Source organism: Coregonus clupeaformis, chromosome 6 (genome assembly GCF_020615455.1).
Source record: "Coregonus clupeaformis isolate EN_2021a chromosome 6, ASM2061545v1, whole genome shotgun sequence".
Taxonomy (NCBI): domain Eukaryota; kingdom Metazoa; phylum Chordata; class Actinopteri; order Salmoniformes; family Salmonidae; genus Coregonus; species Coregonus clupeaformis.
The window spans coordinates 40,594,460-40,617,253 of NC_059197.1; the positions used below are offsets into that span (position 1 = coordinate 40,594,460).

The 22,794-nt window shown below is 41.3% G+C and overlaps 1 protein-coding gene and 1 pseudogene across 1 annotated transcript; one reads left to right on the forward strand and one right to left on the reverse strand.

The window, feature by feature from the left end:
- Positions 1–7,774: 7,774 nt before the first annotated feature.
- Positions 7,775–10,517, forward strand: LOC121567944 (RIMS-binding protein 2-like). Its single transcript, XM_041878343.2, has 5 exons — positions 7,775–8,179; positions 8,828–8,990; positions 9,242–9,345; positions 9,518–9,589; positions 9,691–10,517. Exons 1-5 carry the CDS (start codon positions 7,943–7,945, stop codon positions 9,754–9,756), a joined length of 642 nt encoding a protein of 213 aa, XP_041734277.1. The 5' UTR covers positions 7,775–7,942; the 3' UTR covers positions 9,757–10,517.
- A 3,353-nt stretch (positions 10,518–13,870) lies between these two features.
- On the reverse strand, positions 13,871–22,315 carry LOC121568173 (annotated as a pseudogene).
- Between the last annotated feature and the right edge of the window lie 479 nt (positions 22,316–22,794).

Here is a 22,794-nt window from a genome sequence, read left to right on the forward strand (position 1 = left end):
CATCACTCAGAAAGGTGGGTGTCTAGCTACTGATGTAACAGTCCTTACATGGGAATCCAGAGGTCCTGCATATGTGGGATGAGAGCGAATCAGATTTCCTGTTTCATTCCCACTAGGCAATCAATGACTATGTAGGAAATTGAGTCCAATAGGTCTCCTTAGTGATTCTAAACCTAACCCTTACCCTAACCCATAACGCTAAACCTAACCTTAACTTAATGTCCACACCCCAGCTCAACCCTAAACGTACCTCTACCTAACACCTGACACCTGTCACTGAACTAACCAATCACTGTTACCAATGCAAATAGTGACCTCTCCTGGCAAGATAAGTTTAATACAACTATTTGTCATATACTAGTGTCACAACTTGATTGGGCTGCCTGTTTCCTCTGAGAAAATCAGATGCAATCCTTGCAACACAACTGGAAGTCTTGCCAAACATTTTTCAAAGGTCAGATATCCTTATTCATATTCAATGGGTCTGGGAAGTCCCAAATGGAACCCTATTCCCTATATAGTGCACCACTGTTGACCAAGTAGTGCACTATATCACACACAATGTCAGTGCATTAAAATCAAGTTACTGCAGGGAGATGGAGTGATGGAGAAGGGACCGCCTGCTTTCTGTACATTTAGTCCAGCGGCACCAATCCAATGAGTCATTCAGAACCCCCTCTGCTGGTACAGCATGGTATAACGTCATGACTCAGTGCAAAGGATGGATGAATCATCACCGCCTGTGCTAACTCCTTGCATTTGCGAATCACTAAGGGGTGAATCCTAACTTCCCGTTGACATTAATGCATAACTAAGTGTAAATTCAACCTAAGTGGAAGTTTAGGATTCACCCCTAAACGTAATTTATTTGGTCTTTTTTGACATAGTTTCAGAGGACTGTAGGTCCAGGTAGAATGTGTTTGTCAGTCACACAAGTCTGAATATTAGCTGGAAAGGAGTCCTACATGTATTGTTGTAGTGGGGACAATGGCGAACATGCATTCTGCAGAATCAGGACATTGTTGGTTCACACCTGGCTCCAGTTGGAGGGACAGATCAGCTAATTAGTAAAGATGTTCCAAGCAGATTAAGGTATCACAAACGTCAGATGATTATTTTCTGTCTCTCAGACCTTCAATGTAGGATGGCTGCATAGGCACCAACGCTTACCGTCTTTCTTCTCTCTGCCTGCCTTTCTCTCACTCTTTCTTTCTTTCTTTCTTTCTTTCTTTCTCTCACTCTCTCACTCCTCTTTCTTTCTTTCTTTCTTTCTTTCTCTCACTCTCTCACTCCTCTTTCTTTCTTTCTTTCTTTCTTTCTTTCTTTCTTTCTTTCTTTCTTTCTTTCTTTCTTTCTTTCTTTCTTTCTTTCTTTCTTTCTTTCTTTCTTTCATTCTTTCTTTCTTTCTTTCTTTCTTTCTTTCTTTCTTTCTTTCTTTCTTTCTTTCTTTCTTTCTTTCCTTTTGTCTCTCTCTCTTATGGAGATAGAGTACTGCCATCTCTCCTTCTCTCTCTCTCCCTCTCACACGCTCACTCCCCTGTCTCACGCCCCTCTCTCCCATCTTTCTCTCTTTCTCTCTCCTCTCACTCACTCACTGTCTCCACACTCTTCACCTTAGTTTCAACCCCTTGCATTTTTCAAGGCAGTGGTGAGAGAGATAATCTGCTGCTAACCTAAATTCATAGAAAGAAGTTGAGTTGAGTCTCAATATAACCTGAAAACCCTCTTGAGTCAATTTCTGCTGCTCTGCAGAAATCTAATTAGCATAATAAAATAATCCCCATAAAAATATGTCTGTTTAAACTAGACATATCAGTTTTTTTGCATGGGCTGTGTCTATGACCACTCTATTGAAAGGTGAGTCTTTCATGAACACATACATGTTGGTTGTTTTGCTCTAGGATGCCCACAAGACTCGCCAGAAGATAGCCCAGCACCAGTTTAAAAATGAATGGAAGTATACAGTGGGGAAAAAAAGTATTTAGTCAGCCACCAATTGTGCAAGTTCTCCCACTTAAAAAGATGAGAGAGGCCTGTAATTTTCATCATAGGTACACGTCAACTATGACAGACAAAATAAGAAAAGAAATTCCAGAAAATCACATTGTAGGATTTTTTATGAATTTATTTTCAAATTATGGTGGAAAATAAGTATTTGGTCACCTACAAACAAGCTAGATTTATGGCTCTCACAGACCTGTAACTTCTTCTTTAAGAGGCTCCTCTGTCCTCCACTCGTTACCTGTCTTAATGGCACCTGTTTGAACTTGTTATCAGTATAAAATACACCTGTCCACAACCTCAAACAGTCACACTCCAAACTCCACTATGGCCAAGACCAAAGAGCTGTCAAAGGACACCAGAAACAAAATTGTAGACCTGCACCAGGCTGGGAAGACTGAATCTGCAATAGGTAAGCAGCTTGGTTTGAAGAAATCAACTGTGGGAGCAATTATTTGGAAATGGAAGATATACAAGACCACTGATAATCTCCCTCGATCTGGGGCTCCACGCAAGATCTCACACCGTGAGGGTCATAATGATCACAAGAACGGTGAGCAAAAATCCCAGAACCACACGGGGGACCTAGTGAATGACCTGCAGAGAGCTGGGACCAAAGTAACAAAGCCTACCATCAGTAACACACTACGCCGCCAGGGACTCAAATCCTGCAGTGCCAGACGTGTCCCCCCTGCTTAAGCCAGTACATGTCTGAAGTTTGCTAGAGTGCATTTGGATGATCCAGAAGAGGATTGGGAGAATGTCATATGGTCAGATGAAACCAAAATAGAACTTTTTGGTAAAAACTCAACTCGTCGTGTTTGGAGGACAAAGAATGCTGAGTTGCATCCAAAGAACACCATACCTACTGTGAAGCATGGGGGTGGAAACATCATGCTTTGGGGCTGTTTTTCTGCAAAGGGACCAGGACGACTGATCCGTGTAAAGGAAAGAATGAATGGGGCCATGTATCGTGAGATTTTGAGTGAAAACCTCCTTCCATCAGCAAGGGCATTGAAGATGAAACGTGGCTGGGTCTTTCAGCATGACAATGATCCCAAACACACCGCCCGGGCAACGAAGGAGTGGCTTCGTAAGAAGCATTTCAAGGTCCTGGAGTGGCCTAGCCAGTCTCCAGATCTCAACCCCATAGAAAATCTTTGGAGGGAGTTGAAAGTCTGTGTTGCCCAGCGACAGCCCCAAAACATCACTGCTCTAGAGGAGATCTGCATGGAGGAATGGGCCAAAATACCAGCAACAGTGTATGAAAACCTTGTCAAGACTTACAGAAAACGTTTGACCTGTGTCATTGCCAACAAAGGGTATATAACAAAGTTTTGAGAAACTTTTGTTATTGACCAAATACTTATTTTCCACCATAATTTGAAAATAAATTCATAAAAAATCCTACAATGTGATTTTCTGGAAAATTTTTTCTCATTTTGTCTGTCATAGTTGACATGTACCTATGATGAAAATGACAGGCCTCTCTCATCTTTTTAAGTGGGAGAACTTGCACAATTGGTGGCTGACTAAATACTTTTTTTCCCCACTGTATATGGAAGTAGTTTAGTGCCTATAAAAGTGTTATAAAAAAAAGAAATACTTTCCTGATCTTTCTTATATCTCTCAGATATAGGACATACACTTCAAAACAAACTTCCTTTATATTTTTTTTGGGGGGAGTGGGGACTATCTGTTTTTCCTTGTATGAATGTGTTATGCGGTTGGGTTAAAGGCAGAAGACACATTTCAGTTGAATGCATTCAGTTGTACAACTGACTAGGTATCCCCTTTCACTTCCCTTTCCCTTCTATTGGCTAATAGAAGTAAAGCCAAATTCAATGTTTCAGCAAATAATTTTTGTACAGTGCCTTCGGAAAGTATTCAGATCCCTTGACTTTTTCCACATTTTGTTAGGTTACAGCCTTATTCTAAAATTGATTAAATTGTTTTTTCCCCTCATCAATCTACACACAAGACCCCATAATGACAAAACAAAAACAGGTTTTTAGAAATGTTTGCTAATTGATTAAAAATAAAACACTGAAATATCACATTTACATAAGTGTTCAGACCCTATACTCAGTACTTTGTTGAAGCACCTTTGGCAGCTATCTTTTGGCTGTAGGCTCCACATACTCTCTGCATGATCAGATGACTTGTGTGACCATTTGTCTGCCCAGACTGTACATACATGAACATGAGCTGACCTGGCTGGGAGTCACATTAAGTTTTTCTAACATAGGATGCTGTATGTGCACATACTGTATACTGTAGGAAAATTATCACTATAGATGACAGTGGATTGTTTTGTGATGGAGACTAAATATCACTCAACATGTACTGTACATTCATAAATATGGGAACATGGGAACATGATCTTGACAAACGTAAAAACAAATTTGTCATCAATCAATCAGGCATATCATGTCACTACAATGCTTACAGATACATTCAATCTTGTGATCTTCTAATGTTTGATAAATGCAGATACCTGGATGCCAGTTTTATGGGCTTTCAGAAATCATATAGTGCAACTCCATCTCATTGGGCTACTTATTGCAGTCCCTAAAATACAGTGCCTTGTGGTTAAAATATCAAATAGAAAGAGGAATGCATTTCAAAGGTCCAGTTGCTCCAAACAGCTAAGCTGTTGGCAAGCCATGAGCGATTTTCTAGAAACATGCATGTGAAGTGGAGCAACCAGTTGCTATATGTGCCACTGACTGTAGTAAATACATAAATAAAAAGGAGGGACGCATGTCTGGTCCGACATACAGGCCCGGCCATGAGCACTATTGTTGTCTATTTCCATACACCTTGACAACTGTCCACACTCAGAGAACATGAACAAGATTGTACAGATTTAAGCGCTTAATACACCACCATCCATCCAACCATCCATCCACAACACGGAGCAAAGTACAGAGAGATCCTTGATGAAAACCTGCTCCAGAACGTTCAGGACCTCAGACTGAGCAGGACAACAACCCTAAGCACACAGCCAAGACAACGCAGGAGTGGCTTCGGGACAAGTCTCTGAATGTCCTTGAGTGGCCCAGCCAGAGCCCGGACTTGAACCCCATTGAACATCTCTGGAGAGACCTGAAAATAGCTGTGCAGCAATGCTCCCCATCCAACCTGACAGTGCTTGAGAGGATCTGCAGAGAATAATGGGAGAAACTCCCCAAATACAGGTGTGCCAAGCTTGTAGCGTCATACCCAGGTGGAAACAGGATGTACCTGAGCTCAATTTAGAGTCTCATAGCAAAGGGTCTGAATAAGATATTTCTGTTTTTTTATTTTTAATAAATGTGCAAACATTTCTAAAGACCTGTTTTCACTTTGTCATTAAGGGGTATTGTGTGTAGATTGCAGATGTTTTTTAAATATTTTTTATCCATTTTAGAATAAGGCTGTAACGTAACAAAATGTGGAAAAGTCAAGGGGTCTGAATACTTTCCGAAGGCACTGTATATATATTTGTTTTATACTTAAAGGGGTCCTAACTACTTACAGTTACAGTTCATGTAAGGAAATTAGTCAATCGAAATGAATTCATTAGGCCCTAATCTATGGATTTCATATGACTCGGAATACAGATATGAATCTGTTGGTCATAGATACCTTAAAAAATGGTAGACACGTGGATCAGAAAACCAGTCAGTATCTGGTGTGACCACCATTTGCCTCATGCCTCATGCCTCTCCTTCGCATAGAGTTGATCAGGCAGTTGATTGTGGCTTGTGGAATGTTGTCCCACTCCTATTCAATGGCTGTGAAAAGTTGCTGGATTTTGCAGGAACTAGAACACGCTGTCGTACACGTCGAACCAGAGCATCCCAAACATGCTCAATGGGTGACATGTCTGGTGAGTATGCAGGCCATGAAAGAACTGGGACATTTTCAGCTTCCAGGAATTATGTAAAAAAAAATTTTTTGGTAATGAATATAAGCTACAAGATAGAGAGGGTAATTCACCTATTACAAACAGCCTATGTGAATGCACCCGTACACGCAGCTGTTTTACCAAAGTAATGCAAATGCTGAAAGTAGTAGCCTAGTTATTATTATTCATGCATGCAAACAAAAAATTATACTGAATAGCAGTTTGGCTTAGAATACCAACACTACTGTGAATGTGAACGAATTAATGCGAATGGAACAAAACAGCGGTACAAAGTAGGCCTAGTAAACAAAATGTCAGATCAATATGAAACAATCTATATTTAGGCTAGTTACATTAACAGTAAATAAACGCACTAAACAAAAAGCAAATGGAGATCCAAATAACCAAAACATAGCCTACAGCCTATTGCAGTGAGATGTAGCCATGCACAGCTGTCTTGCCAAACAAATAGGCCTATAGGCCCACTTCAAACATGGAAAACCATGCTGCTCATGAGTACAGCAACACGTGATATGACACAATACACTTCTGTGGATTAAATTCCACCCACTTAATCAGTTAAGCAATGCCAGCCTACCATAAACACGTTTCCAATACGTACAGTTCCATTTACAACCACAAAAACCAATAGGCTTCCAAGAAAATCATAATAGAATGTATTTATTTCTATGATGAAACATACCGATATGTAGCTACACCCAGGGGTGTCATTTGGGTTCTTGCATTGGAATTAAATTGAATTCTGCAGCCACTCTCTTCCAATGAACCAGTTGCTATTACATGAACATCTTTTAACAAAAACCCGCGGCTAGGGTAGGATTCTAGGCTAACCTGGGCTGGCTCCTCTGTTCCAAGATCATCAGGAACAGTAGGAGGTGGAGGGGGCTGTGGAGACATTATCCTGGCGGCACTTGTGGAAGGGTGGGTAGGCTCTGTATGCGGAGCTATCTGGAGCTCGGCAGCATCATCGCTGCTGGGCTTGGCGGTGGGCTCGGTGGTTTGATGCTGCTGTTGCTCATTACTCTCCTTCTCCTTTTGGCTTTGTTTGGGTACTTTGGCAAAGCCAATTTCTGATATCCATCGTGGCAGTAGCATATTAGCTGGTTCGAGCTAGCTAAATAGGCTAATGCTTATAACACTAACACTTTTTACAGCTAGCTAAGACGCTAACTAAACTCTGTAGTGGTGGGGCGTGAGGCAGAGTTGTGTGCTTCAATGGTAAACTTTTTATAAATCAAAATCAAATATTACAGGCAGAGGCATATCACAATATTCACTTAGCCTACCACAGATGAGAAGCATTTTTCCCACTTTTTATGGAAACCCATAGGAGTCTGTAGCACCCCAGTGGCTTTCCATAGCCCTCCTACACACACTGCGACACACTCTGTCCATTGTGCCGACACAGCACAGCAGAGATGCAGATTTTGCACCAACCTGGCACTCATCATTTGAACTTTCTTGCTATTTTTATATAGGTACATAAAACTAAAACTGAGGGTGCACAAGTTTCAACTGAGGGGGCCCCCTTGTGGATCCGGGCCCGCATACATTCACTTTATAGTATCTCATTGACCACCCATATGTAGTTGGCTGAAAAAATGACATCTGCATGTTCTGTAGTGCCATACACTATCATCTTTTCATTTCAACTTCCCACAACAATGCACATCTTTAGCGCATGCAAAGTTGAGCATTCTTCTCTTGTTGCTACACTTCTACAGGCAGACTGTGTCCCGCAGGTATAGAGGGTTGGGACGAGAATGTTATCCACTTTCCTCAAAGAGGATTACAGCCTCAGGCAGCTTATCTTCATAAAGGGTGAGGGTAAGGAGAGCCCTGTTGTCTCCAGCAGCCATCTGTCTGCCCAGTGTAGAGCTGAGAGGGGTTGCTCTCACTGAAGTTAAGCGGGAATTCAGCAACTCTTGGAGGACAGTGGAAGTTGATTAAAATGCTTCTTTATTGTTAAAACCAAAACATTCTGGTCCTTAACCTTCATCAGGGTTGCTCTCACTCACATAAGGGCTAATGGAGGGGATGCTAGGAGTGGATGTGTTTCTGTACCCTGATGGACTGAGAATTGCTACACCAGAGGATATTAGGCAATGGGAGCTGGAGACCGCCAGCCAGGTGTCAAGTCAGGTGTCTCAGGAACCCCCCGTCCGGCTCTTTGTGGCTCTTTTCCCATACAACCCTGCTGCGATGTCCCCAAACCCTGAGACCGCCGCCGAGGAGCTCCCTTTTGTGCCAGGACAGATCATCAAGGTAATGTACTGAGTAGTTTATCTCTACTATAGCATATCAACCGTTGTGCTCAGTTGGTAGAGCATGGCGCTTGCAACGCCAAGGTTTTTTGGTTCGTTTCCCACGGGGGTCCAGGGGGGCCAGTATGAAAATGTATGCACTCACTAACTGTAAGTCGCTCTGGATAAGAGCGTCTGCTAAATGACTCAAATGTAAATGTTGTGTTATAACTGTTTATACCAGGTGTTTAAACTGTCTATAAACTAATGATTGACAGTTTGTAAACAACGTATAAACTCCTTTTTAAATACTACTTTTTTGTATACCTTATGTAAAGAGTTACCTCCCATTTTAAAGGGGGTATATATGATCAAACCAAGTTAATATGAGGTAGGCAGATTATAATCAGTTATACAGTATATTGGATTTTATTTTTTATCAGTCCTAGATGCTGGTGTTTCCTGTTTGTTCTCTGTTAATGCGTAGGCCTACTTGATGTGCAAAAGCTGTGGTTTCCTCATTTCCTGTCATCATTTGCAACTGGTTGATGTTGACCTGATAACTTTCCACTCATGTTCCTTTATTTTAGACATGCACAGTAGAGCTGTATCATTACCAAACAAATCTCATGATAGCAAAATGGCTGACTCCTGTCTCTGTCTCTGCCAGGTGTTTGGAGATAAAGACGATGATGGTTTCTACCATGGGGAGTCTGGTGGTCTGTCTGGTGTCGTGCCTAGTAACATGGTATCTGAGATCCCAGTGGATGATGACTACCTCAAGCATCAGCTAATGCAGCAGGGTTTCCTGCCTGTCGACCACACCTGTACAGGTATCTCTTTCTCTCACTCTCTCTCACACTCTCTTTTGCTCTCTCTGAAATAATGTATATTAAAAAGAATCAGAGATTTCTTAATGATGACAAATGAGATCTGGTGTGCCTCCCAAACGCACCCTATTCCCTATATACACTAGGGCCCTGGGGATAAGTAGCACATTATATAGGGAATAGGGTGCCATTTGGGATGCAGTCCTAGACTATGATCTAATCCTTCAACTCTTGAACTCTGTGTTTCCCATCAGATCCCAGTGAGGAGTCTAGCGTGCTAGATGACTTGGTCGTCCGCAGGATGGTGGCCATCTTTGAGTATGACCCTTGGGAAAGTTCCCCCAACATGGACAGCAACGTGAGTGTGGAACCTCCACATGGATGTCCAAATCCACTTTAACTTTCTTATTTTGGTCTTTTGAATTTAGTGAACTCCATTTCTGAGGTAATCACAGTTATAGGGCCTCACTGTGCATATTACAGCTACACCAAATGAACAGTAACTTTTCCCCAAAAACATTTTCTTGTAGGCTGAGCTCGCCTTCCGTGCAGGGGACATAATATATGTGTTTGGTGATATGGATGAAGATGGATTCTATTATGTGAGTGCTGGTTAAGTAGTCTTTGGAGAAATGTTACCTTGTTTTCCATTGGTTGTATATCTAAATGACGACTGCTTTGCCAATGTCTAATCTCCATCCAGGGGGACCTTCATGGGCTGAGAGGCCTGGTGCCATCCAACTACCTGGAACCACTACCATGGGAATAGGATTAACAAGGAGCATCGGATACTGTGTCAAATATCAAGATTTTGTCATATTCTTTCTTCTGCATAAATACTTATGACCACAGAAATGTCCTCCATAATTTGTAATGATCATGGGATAGTTTTTTTTTTGAGCCGTGTAACGCAGTAGAGTAACGCAGTAGACAGATTTCGCTCTGTCCAAAGAAATCCTATGAACTACAAACCTTTTGTTGGATATTTTAAGGTGCAGTAAGATTGGCCAAAATAATGAAATCATGGTTATCGTATTACATAATGATTTCCAGGAGTACCTTTGTCAGCAGCTAGGGTATTGCGGCCTTAAAAATATTATTTTTATTCTCACTTTGCTGACCGGGATGTATGTTGTAGTTATGCCTATATTTGCCTTACCAGATCTTTCGGTTTAGAAAGGCTGTGAGCAATCTTTCCTGTCAGAGAAATCATTTTCTTCCTTAGTACTATTTGCATGTTTATATACAATTAGCTTTTGTACATTTTTGGTAATGACCAACTGAGATTATGACGGAACATTGAGCACATTGAATTAAGATATCTACAGTATGCAGAATTTAGCAGTACTATTAAACTGTTCATTTTCTGAAAATATGTTTCATTCCCTTGTTCCTCTGTACCTCGTTAGCGGGTTTAGAATTATACAGGGCAGGATCTTCATCAAAACCAGATGCTGATCACTGAAACAACTGTAACTGTACAACTTATTTTACTATAAACTGCACTGAGATTGTTATACAAATATCTACAATTTTAGAATGACCATAAACCATGGAAAGCAAACCATGAAGAAACACTATTTATTTATTTTCATTAGTACAATATTGCAATCACATCCACTTTTATTTGAGAAACATGATCAAATACTTAACGGGAAAATATATTCAGAGGACTGCATTTCTAGTACAAAATTAAATACAACTTAAAAATAGACTTTGGTCTCCAAGCTTTTCAGAATCTATCATTGATGTCAATGGAGTCCCTGTAGTGTTTTCCTCCGTAGCCAACAGTACACTCATCCATAAAGTAGGAAACACTACACTGTGCAGAGGAGTTTAGTAGTACTCTCTACTTTATGGATGACTGCACTGTACATCAGTATCTTCTCGTTGCTGTGGGAGCTTCATGTTTGGTGCTGCTCAGAACTCCTCCTCAGTCCAATTATCACAGCAAATTCAAGACAGAAACTAACTAAATCATCACAAAAACATAATGTTTTTGTAATACATTGCGGATGTGTAACAAAATGATCTAATAATTTATAAAAGTATACTAAAATCATCTCAACCAGTAGAACCAGTAAAATGTTACAATAGTTTTGTAATACATTGTCTTTACTGTCACCAGACAGTAAACCTCTCCTATGTTTTATACAAAATGATATTCAATGAATCTATTGAGCTACATCAATCAGTATATCACAAGGTCTTACCAGCTTTCTCTCCTCTATCCCAGCAGAAACAGAAGTGTGAACTAACAGTGGTGTTCTTATGAAGCCTCGTAGTCACGTGGTGTAAACCACAGGAAGAGGTCTAACAGTCTCTCTACAGCGATCTCTCCTTCTGTCTCTGAGATACACCACCCAACCCACGCCCATACGGCACAAATAGACAGACAGCTTCACTGCTGACAGAGTATGTGTCCCGAATGGCACCCTTTTCCCTTTACAGTGCACTACTTTTGAACAGAGCCGATCGTGCTCTGTCCAAAAGTAGTGCACTATATAGGGAATAGGGTACCATTTGGGACACAGCCAGAGACTGTGGTCCCCCCTTTTAAGGACATGCAAACAGAAGATAACATCACCTATTAAAAATGAGCTACTTAGATATTGTGAAATTGATATATATTTTATTGATACCTTTTCAAATTGATTTGACGTACTGACGCACTGTCCATGTTGACTATAGCCTAGAGAAGAGATCAACAGCTTAGGATGTGTTGAACCTGTTATGGGATTCACAGTAAAAATTGTTTTAGGCTTATAATAGAATAGATCCACTATTAAAGGAGTGAAGCATGGGTATATATGAGGGTGTATCTCAGACATGCTATAATTAATTGATTCATAACCTGTTTGGTGCAGATATCAGCTTTTCATTGCTTTAAAATATTTGATAGTATAGGTTACACTACTGCTTGTTCTCTTGTCTTCTAATACACTTTGCTAACAGACAGGAACACTAAAGACACACCTCTACCCAGTTTACGGTAGCAGAACATGTGCTATATGTAATAGGCACAACTGAAACTTGTGAGATGATTTTTAAGTGAGATATGTCCTCTGTTGTCAAGACAACCTAAACCTCAGAGTCAAGTCAAGCGAGAGAGGAGGAAGTGAGGATGGGTGGAAACTGTGTGTGCAACTGTGCAAGAGATGTTTGTGAAACGTTGACAACACACCGCGATACGTTCCAAACCTACACTCTACCTTTTCTTTGTTCAGTTGAAAACACTTGAAGACCTACCAATTCTCTCACATTGAATGATTTCAATGGGCATCACTACTAGTATTTCAACCTCCCTACACTGTAATTACACTGTACCTGCCTATTTAACTACCATGTAATAACATAGATATTACAGACACATGGTAAAGTTATGGTCCTTGAGTAGCTCTGGTCCAGGGCGTTACGTGTGGCTTTAGCCTCCTTGAAGGAGTCCTATAGCAATTTGCCAAACATGACTGTGCAGCTAGGAGATTATTCCCTTGGCTCAACGCACTGTAGTGTTATTTCTGTGTAACATGGGACTACTTAAGGGGAAATGGATAGTGTAGCCTACCAGTACCTAAACAAGAAGTGCCCTAAATGAAATCAGTGGCTATTATCCACAGGTTGTTGACTAGGGATTGATTGAATTATACCAGTGTGAAATTGTTAGGTGTGTGGTGTCCTGACTAACCTGACCTGGATATGAGAAATATAAAGTCTACAGAGTGGAAATTATATTTTCAGTCAAAACACATGATTATATGACCACATTTTCCCTTATGTAACCGCTGAATCTGATATTCAGACATTTCTATTGTATCAATAATCTGAGAAGTGGGGGGGGACATTTGGTTGGAGATAAGTAAGTACTTACTTTATGAGGGGTTGTACAACTTGCATTGCATTGCTTTGTGCAGTGTGAAGTTGGTCAAACAGGATGAAGAGAGGAATGGAGTGTGTGCTGTTCCCCATTACTGCCACTTGGTGGATTGTAGAAGAAATGACATAGAAGATTAAATCACAAATATTATTTGTGCTGTCCTGTGCTTCTTAGTGTAAATAAAGTGAAGAAGAAACAATGTATTTATAGCTTTAACTGATTGGGTACACCTAATATAAAAATGACATGGATGTGCTTTGTTACCGGACAATATAGATCAGAATTCCAGTGCTTTGATACTGATTCTCACCAGTTGTGTTGTTGGTTCTGTGGAAAAGCACAGGTCAAATGATGACACAGACTGTTCAATAACAAAAAAATTATTAGAGGAATAATAAGAGGGTAATAACAATGCTTGGCGTAATGCCTCAAGTATTATTTTAATACATAACAAAAATAAGATAAAATCAAATCTCTGTGCATTATTCATGCTGTCTCCTTAAACACATTACCCCCTTGAATAAACTGTAACAACTCTAATTTGGCAAGTAAAGTGAACTTGAAAGAGAATAACTGCATTATCGTCATAGCAGAGCGAAATATAAGCATTTTAGATTTGTACAATATTGGGCACTCTCTAATTCACTGACACCCAAATCCAAAGATGCTGGTATTTAGTTGGGCAGTGAAAGTCCAATGACTGATATTTTGCATTTACATTTTAGTCATTTAGCAGACACTCCAGAGTGACTTACAGTTAGTGAGTGCATACATTATTTTATTTTTTCATACTGTCCCCCCATGGGAATCGAACCCACAACCCTGGCGTTGCAAACTCCATGCTCAACCAACTGAGCTACATCCCTGCAGGCCATTCCCTCCCCTACCCTGGACGATGCTGGGCCAATTGTGCTCCGCCCCATGGGTCTCTCGGTCGCGGCTGGCTACGACAGAGCCTGGATTCGAACCAGGATCTCTAGTGGCACAGCTAGCACTGCGATGCAGTGCCTTAGACCACTGCGCCACTCAGGAGGTATATCACAGAAGTGATGAGTAGCAGAGTGCTGACTAAGACAACTTGACTTCCAGAGCGATACACCAGGCGACCAGTCAACAGCTGGACTGGGTGATAGGTTCCCACCATAGGCTCTTCACCAGCAAACTGAAGCTGAGGAAATGCAGCAAGCTGTAGGACACAAAGATGAAACTAACATACAGTACAAAATACAACTCAATAAAGTAATATAGAGAACAACTTAACTTGTTTACAATACATTTACATTCTCAGTGACACAGCAGGTATGATTGTACAAGTATAATGTCAGGTATACTAGTGACATAGGTGAGGTGAGGTAATGCCAAAGGTAATTCTTTAAAATGGAAATCAGCAGTAGAAATAACAAACCCACTCCCCGCCCCTGTTGCAGTAAAAAGCTGAGGGATGGGGCTGGACAAATGTAAGCACCCTCAAATTCACAGACAGAGCTATGGATGCAAGGACTGACCATCCATGTTTTGAGGCAATATATTGTTTGCTTACATTTACTTTGTTCACAAAAAACACACTTATATTTTGAGTATGACAGTTGAACTAAACTCATGAGGCATTTATAAGTTACAGTATATTCTTCAAGAATCAATGGGTAAATATAAATTATTTATCAATCCAAAAATGGATGTATCATCTGCTGATTGCCCCTTTGAAGTACCTGTTGCTTGCTGAGAGGAATGCTGTTGCTTGCTGAGAGGAATGGTGTTTTTGAACACGGTCCAAACTACAGCTTCTGTACAGGGAGGTGTGGTGAGAGCCCTGGTAGCGGAAATAGCTGGTCATATTACACTGAGAGGGGATGAACATGTCCAGGGACACACCACTCAGTGTAGTGTTGGAGCCTAGAGGTGGACACAATAAAGACAATGGAAAAAATACAGGTTAAAACTATCTTAAGTTGCCTCTATGGAACTACACAGTAATAACATAAGGTAAAATGTTGCCAAATACAGTTTATGATGAGAGCTGTAATTTGTCTACAAAATAAGCTACTGTTCATTCTACTAGTGATTGCTAATAGCTTTATCGAAGACACTGTGGTTAAAAAATAAGGGTTTTATTACTTTGTATTCATCACGTGCCAGTTGTACTTTAGTCTCTTGGCACTTATACCAACGTGACTATAAACTACCAGCACTTTCACATAGGCCTATCCCTGTACGATCCGGAACATGGATCATTTAGGACCTGGATCCATGCTATAAAAGATACAAAACAATAGTTGTTGTTTATATTGATATTGTTCATTCATGATGGAGCCATATTTTTTGTTGGAGCTTCCCAATTCCTGAAAATGTAAGAGATATCAGTATTTTCAGAGACTATAATTTATCAAATTTCATAACAACCCAAATCGAGGCTAATCTATTTATCATGTTGTAGAAAGTTGGATAAGATTAAGCAGAAAAATACCTCATAAAAGAATCCAAGAACTCCAACCCCTGCAGGGCATCAGCCAAAGAGTTGTATTCCTCTTTTATATTTACTTTATGAAGCTGAGGACGTCAATAGATATAATTAAACAATTAATTAAAGATTGCAATACATGTGAACATGAAAAAGTGTATGTAAATGTGATTGATGTATAAAAATTGTACACATACTGTACTTAAAATATCTAAAACTATGTGATAATCATAAATCAATTATTATGGAACTGTTTCCTTTCTTTTGATCATCATACCTCCTTGGGATATCTTTCTCCATCGATGGTGTGTTCTGATCCTGGGGCTCCATCCTTGCCCGAATGCAGGTGGAGCTGTATTGCCTGGTATGGCACGGTCAGATCTCCACCCCGAACCTTCACTGTGGCAGGCAGGTCCACTTGAACTGCAGCGAGATGAACGCTTTAGTCCGTGTAAGAGGAGATATGTGGAGTCCATGGACCTAGCATGTACTGTACTATTGTAATGTTCAGTGTATGTTATGGAGCTTTGATCTTAGATCAGATCTGTGAAATATCAAGGCATTAGAAGGGTGAATAGTCCTTGCTATTCATGTTCAATACAACTACAATACAGCATGCTGATATACTGTATCATTAGCAGGAGGACATTGTACTGTAAAAGTAATGCAGCGTCAATATAGAAACTTACCAGTGTGACCATTGTTTGTGAATGTGAATGTTGTAAGGTGTCCGTCTGGTAGAGTTCTTCATGAGAATGGTGAGGAATCAGCCCAGAACTACACGGGAGGATCTTGTTAATGATCTCAAGGCAGCTGGGACCATAGTCCCCAAGAAAAGAATTGGTAACACACTACGCCGTGAAGGACTGAAATCCTGCAGCGCCCGCAGGTTCCCCCTGCTCAAGAAAGCACATGTACATGCCCGTCTGAAGTTTGCCAATGAACATCTGAATGATTCAGAGAAGAACTGGGTGAAAGTGTTGTGGTCAGATGAGACCAAAATTGAGCTCTTTGGCATCAACTCAACTCGCCGTGTTTGGAGGAGGAGGAATGCTGCCTATGACCCCAAGAACACCATCCTCACCGTCAAACATGGAGGTGGAAACATTATGCTTTGGGGGTGTTTTTCTGCTAAGGGGGAGTGGAACAAAACCAATGAAGTTGTCTCCTGACAGGACAACTTCACCGCATCAAAGGGACGATGGACGGGGCCATGTACCGTCAAATCTTGGGTGAGAACCTCCTTCCCTCAGCCAGGGCATTGAAAATGGGTCGTGGATGGGTATTCCAGCATGACAATGACCCAAAACACACGGCCAAGGCAACAAAGGAGTGGCTCAAGAAGAAGCACATTAATGTCCTGGAGTGGCCTAGCCAGTCTCCAGACCTTAATCCCATAGAAAATCTGTGGAGGGTGCTGAAGGTTCGAGTTGCCAAACGTCAGCCTCAAAACCTTAATGACTTGGAGAAGATCTGCAAAGAGGAGTGGAACAAAATCCCTCCTGAGATGTGTGCAAACCTGGTGGCCAACTACAAGAAACGTCTGACCTCTGTGATTGCCAACAAGGGTTTTGCCACCAAGTACTAAGTCATGTTTTGCAGAGGGGTCAAATACTTATTTCCCTCATTAAAATGCAAATCAATTTATAACATTTTTGACATGCGTTTTTCTGGATTTTTGTTGTTGTTATTCTGTCTCTCACTGTTCAAATAAACCTACCATTAAAATTATAGACTGATCATGTCTTTGTCAGTGGGCAAACGTACAAAATCAGCAGGGGATCAAATACTTTTTTCCCTCACCGTATCAGTGTGGATGACAGATCACCACCTCAAGCTGAACCTCGGCAAGACGGAGCTGCTCTTCCTCCCGGGGAAGGACTGCCCGTTCCATGATCTCGCCATCACGGTTGACAACTCCGTTGTGTCCTCCTCCCAGAGTGCGAAGAGCATTGGCGTGACCCTGGACAACACCCTGTCGTCCACCGCTAACATCAAGGTGGTGACCCGATTCTGTAGGTTCATGCTCTACAACATTCGGAGAGTACGACCCTACCTTACACAGGAAACGGCACAGGTCCTAATCCAGGCACTTGTCATCTCCCGTCTGGATTACTGCAACTCGCTGTTGGCTGGGCTCCCTGCCTGTGCCATTAAACCCCTACAACTCATCCAACCTTCCCAAGTTCTCTCACGTCACCCCGCTCCTCCGCACACTCCACTGGCTTCCAGTTGAAGCTCTCATCTGCTACAAGACCATGGTGCTTGCCTACGGAGCTGTGAGGGGAACGGCACCTCCGTACCTTCAGGCTCTGATCAGTCCCTACACCCAAACGAGGGCATTGCGTTCATCCACCTCTGGCCTGCTGGCCCCCCTACCTCTGCGGAAGCACAGTTCCCGCTCAGCCCAGTCAAAACTGTTCGCTGCTCTGGCACCCCAATGGTGGAACAAGCTCCCTCACGACACCAGGACAGCGGAGTCACTCACCACCTTCCGGAGACACTTGAAACCCCACCTCTTTAAGGAATACCTGGGATAGGATAAAGTAATCCTTCTACCCCCCCTTACCCCCCAAAATAAATAAATAAACATATTGTAAAGTGGTTATCCCACTGGCTATAAGGTGAATGCACCAATTTGTAAGTCGCTCTGGATAAGAGCGTCTGCTAAATGACGTAAATGTAAATGTAAGACCAAGGAGCTCTCCAAACAGGTCAGGGACAAAGTTGTGGAGAAGTACAGATCAGGGTTGGGTTATAAAAAAGTATCCGTAACTTTGAACATCCCATGGAGCACCATTAAATCCATTATTAAAAAATGGAAAGAATATGACACCACAACAAACCTGCCAAGAGAGGGCCACCCACCAAAACTCACAGACCAAGCAAGGAGGGCATTAATCAGAGAGGCAACAAAGAGACCAAAGATAGATTGGAGTATCTGTCCATAGGACAACTTTAAGCCTTACACTCCAGACTTAGCCTTTACGGAAGAGTGGCCAGAAAAGCCATTGCTTAAAGAAAAAAATAAGCAAACACGTTTGGTGTTCGCCAAAAGGCATGTGGGAGACTCCCCAAACATATGGAAGAAGGTACACTGGTCAGATGAGACTAAAAGTGAGCTTTTTGGCCATCAAGGAAAATGCTATGTCTGGCGCAAACCCAACACCTCTCATCACCCCGAGAACACCACCCCCACGGTGAAGCATGGTGGTGGCAACATCATGCTGTGGGGATGTTTTTCATCGGCAGGGACTGGGAAGCTGGTCAGAATTGAAGGAATGATGGATGGCGCTAAATACAGGGAAATTCTAGAGGGAAACCCATTTCAGTCTCCCAGAGATTTGAGACTGGGACGGAGGTTGACCTTCCAGCAGGACAATGACCCTAAGCATACTGCTAAAGCAACACTTTATTGGTTTAAGGGGAAACATTTAAATGTCTTGGAATGGCCTAGTGAATGCCCAGACGTCAATCCAATTGAGAATCTGTGGTATGACTTAAAGATTGCTGTACACCAGCGGAACCCGTCCAACTTGAAGGAGCTGGAGCAGTTTTGCCTTGAAGAATGGACAGAAATTCCAGTGGCTAGATGTGCCAAGCTTATAGAGACATACCCCAAGAGAGTTGCAGCTGTAATTGCTGCAAAAGGTGGCTCTGGGGGGGGTAAATAGTTATGCACACTCAAGTTCTCTTTTGTTTTGTCTTATTTCTTGTTTGTTTCAAAATAAAAAAGATTTTGCATCTTCAAAGTGGTAGGCATGCTGTGTAAATCAAATTAATTCCAGGCTGTAAGGCAACAAAATAGGAAAGATTTCAAGCCACTGTACATATTACCTCAATTACCTCGACTAACCGGTGCCCCCGCACATTGACTCTGTACCGGTACCCACTGTATATAGCCTCCCTACTGTTATTTTATTTTACTGCTGCTCTTTAATTATTTGCTCTTTTTTACTTTTTTGTTTCTTCTTAAAAACTGCATTGTTGGTTAAGGGCTTGTAAGTTAGCATTTCACTGTAAGGTCTACACCTGTTGTAATCAGCGCATGTGGCAAATAAAATTAGATTTAAAACACTCAGAAACCTGGATTCCTTTACTCACTATGACGTCTTTAAGTGTTTGTACCCTCTATAGCCATGGATATTGTCTTAGCCTTCTGGTAATATTTAACCGTGATTTAATACGGGATGGGAAACTGACTGTTGCTCTTTCCTTATTGAAATGGTGAATAAAAGGGAGACTGCTTTCAATTTGTAAATTCTGAATCAAAATTCAAAAGACACTCGCACATCTGAGACGGGTGTTGTTTCAGGCCGGCAAACCACAACAATATGTCCTCCAAACACCGGCTTTGAGGGCATTATCACTTTTATACAACGGGTTACCAACATATTCAAATAATGATTGACATGTTTTCATTAGAAACGTTAATTTCATTAATTTATTCATACTATTTCATCCTTCCACGAGATATAGTCTCGACACAAATCTAGGGTTGCTACCCAAGCCGGCTGGTCGTTCATTCTATCGGTTCGGTTGCCAGAGATGCGACCCAGTTGTTAAGTATTTTTGTTCTAAATCTATGGATGCGACCCAGTCGTTCGTTCTAAATGTTTCGTTGCCATGATGGCTGGCAACGTTCTTATCCCTTGCTTGCTAGCTAGCTAGCCAACTTTGGCTAACACAGTCATGTCAAAAAGTGGAACCAGAATAACAGCAAAGTTGCTGCATTTGCATTTGTTTAAGCTGTTTTCTAGTGATTTGTTTGTTGTTGATACATCCATAACGATGAGCTAATGATGTGCGAGTTCTCCTGGCATAGAACATTTGTTCTCTCGCCAGGCCACTGTTCAGAAGAGATAACCAACTGCAGCTAACACAAACACTTCAAACTGAAGATGGAATGATTGCAAACTAGCTGCATTTTGTGTTTTTCTATTGACATTTTTTTGTATATATCCATAAAAATGATGCTGATTCATGATTTCGACTGGCTGAGAAAAGCTGCCAGGCTATCTGTCTCGTCCCGACTTCCGACACATTCATTACCATAGGACAGCTGGAGAATTTCAATATTGAAGCAATGTTTCAAATGTCGGAGAGACAAACCACAAGGTTATTACAAATCTCCTCTGTTGAAAACCAAATGCTAGTCTAAAAGAAATGGGAGATAATGTGTAGATTGTTTTTACAGTGTAGATCTAGTATATACACGTTGCCTGGCTGAGCTGATGAGACAATGGATTGCGCAGTCAGATGGAACAGAGGAAATAGGCATTTCAACGTCATATATTTAGCCGGTGGTAACTTGTGGAATAGACCCCGGCTGGAATGGATTAGACCCACCCGTTGCATAAATAGGGAATAGGGTGCCATTTGGGACACAGGCAGAGACAGTCGTCCTCCTTTTAAGGACATGCCTACTCCTTGAAGAAGGCTCAAACCGCACATATACCAAACATTAGGAACAACTTCCTAATATTTACCCTCAGAACAGCCTCAATTCATCAGGAAATGGACTCTACAAGGAGTTGAAAGTGTTCGACGGGGATTCTGGCCCATGTTCACTCCAATGCTTCCCACAGTAGTGTCAAGTTGGCTGGATGTCTTTTGGGTGGTGGACCATTCTTGATATACACAGGAAACTGTTGAGTGTGAAAAACCCAGCAGCGTTGCAGTTATTGACACTAACCGGTACACCTGGCACCTACACAGCAAATTTGAAAGTGTTAATTTAACACCAGGCGTGTTAATTTTAACACTCGTCCAGTGTTTATATAGGTCCACTCTCATCAGTGTTAATTTAACACTTTTTGTAGTGTTAATATTGAAACACTCTGAGTGTTCAAATATAACACTTCAGATGCTGTTCAAATGACCCATGGGAGTGTTTTTTCAACACCCTCAGTATTAAGCAGCAACACCTTTCAGTGTTGAGGATCAACTCTAGAGAATGCGTCCTGTAGCTGAATTGACACCAGGAAGTGCTAAATATTCACACTAAGAAAATAACTAAAAAAATATCTGGTTCTCTCCCACTCATAAATCAAGCCTGCAAGTTGAAGGTGAGTTAAAATGGAGCAATAAAGGATTCGTTACAAGAGTAGTGACTCTGGTTTGTTTCATTTATTTAGGCCACAAAGAGATGGTGCACCAGTGAAAACAGTGCATTACAGGCACATTAAAATGAAAAAGGCACATCACAGGCACATTAAAATAAAAATGGTGAATCACAGGCACATTAAAATGAAATCAGTGCATGACAGGCACATCAGAATGGAATCAGTGCATCACAGGCGCATCAGAATGAAATCAGTGCATCACAGGCGCATCACAGTGAAAACAGTGCATCACAGGCACATTAAAATGAAAAAGGTACATCACAGGCACATTAAAATGAAAATGGTGCATCACAGGCACATTAAAATGAAATCAGTGCATGACAGGTGCATCCGAATGAAATCAGTGCATCACAGGCGCATCAGAATGAAATCAGTGCATGACAGGCGCATCAGAATGAAATCAATGCATCACAGGCGCATCAGAATGAAATAATTGCATCACAGGCGCCTCAGTACATGTACTATATGAGAGCAAGAGTATTTGCCGAGTTGCTATTTAACACAAGTGGAAGTCCTCCTAAGACTAGGTATGCAATTTTCTTGACAAAGTTGCCAATAATTTTGACTATTACTCAATCATGTCAAACAAAGGAACAACATAAAGGCTCTCATCAGCACCATAAGCACTTTGAAGGACAAAAGGCTTATACAATTTCAGATCATCAACTTTGACAATAACTTGGTCATCAACACCATCAAACACAGTGAATGCATGGTAATGTTCACTGAAATTATCAGGATGCAACTTGTCCAGCAATAGGTATACAATATTGTCAACCACAATGATCTTAGTTATTTTACAAAAGACTGGCATTTCATGCTCCATCTTACTGCAAACTAACAGTCCCTCTCTGTACTCCATGCCATCCATCTTAACCCAGCTGGTAGAGTAAATGGCTTTCTGCATAGTGACCTGAGGTGACACTGCCAACTCCTCACCACCAGTAAAATCACTCAGGGAAAATGCTTTCATCGGTCCATACTCAATAGGTCTCAATGGTGATGTCTCCCAGTGATGGCCTTTAGAAAATGTGTGTTTTTTGGCAAGGGACTTAGTAATGTTCTTGAAGTTTTTGAGGGTGTTCTTAAAGAGTTTGTGCTTGGCCTCAAACCTCATGCTCCACATATGTAATAAAGGACCAATTTGTCTTATGCATGCTGGGTAATGTATCATAAAGTGATTTTTGGTTATTACGTTTTTATGTGGGTACTGTTTGAAAAGTGTGTGATGTTCGATTATCAAATGCTTCATATACACAGTCATGCCCTGGCTAAGAAAAGGGGAAAAAACAATGTTGATTATTTGCAGTAAGATGAGCAGCAAATTCCAGTTCTCATTTCCTGGTGGAA

Coding starts and splice junctions, on each gene's coding strand:
- LOC121567944 (XM_041878343.2), top strand. CDS start 7,943: ATGGAGGGGATGCTAGGAGTGGATGTGTTTCTGTACCCTGATGGACTG. Junction 8,991..9,241: donor TGTCGACCACACCTGTACAG/GTATCTCTTTCT, acceptor GTTTCCCATCAG/ATCCCAGTGAGGAGTCTAGC. Junction 9,346..9,517: donor CCCCCAACATGGACAGCAAC/GTGAGTGTGGAA, acceptor ATTTTCTTGTAG/GCTGAGCTCGCCTTCCGTGC.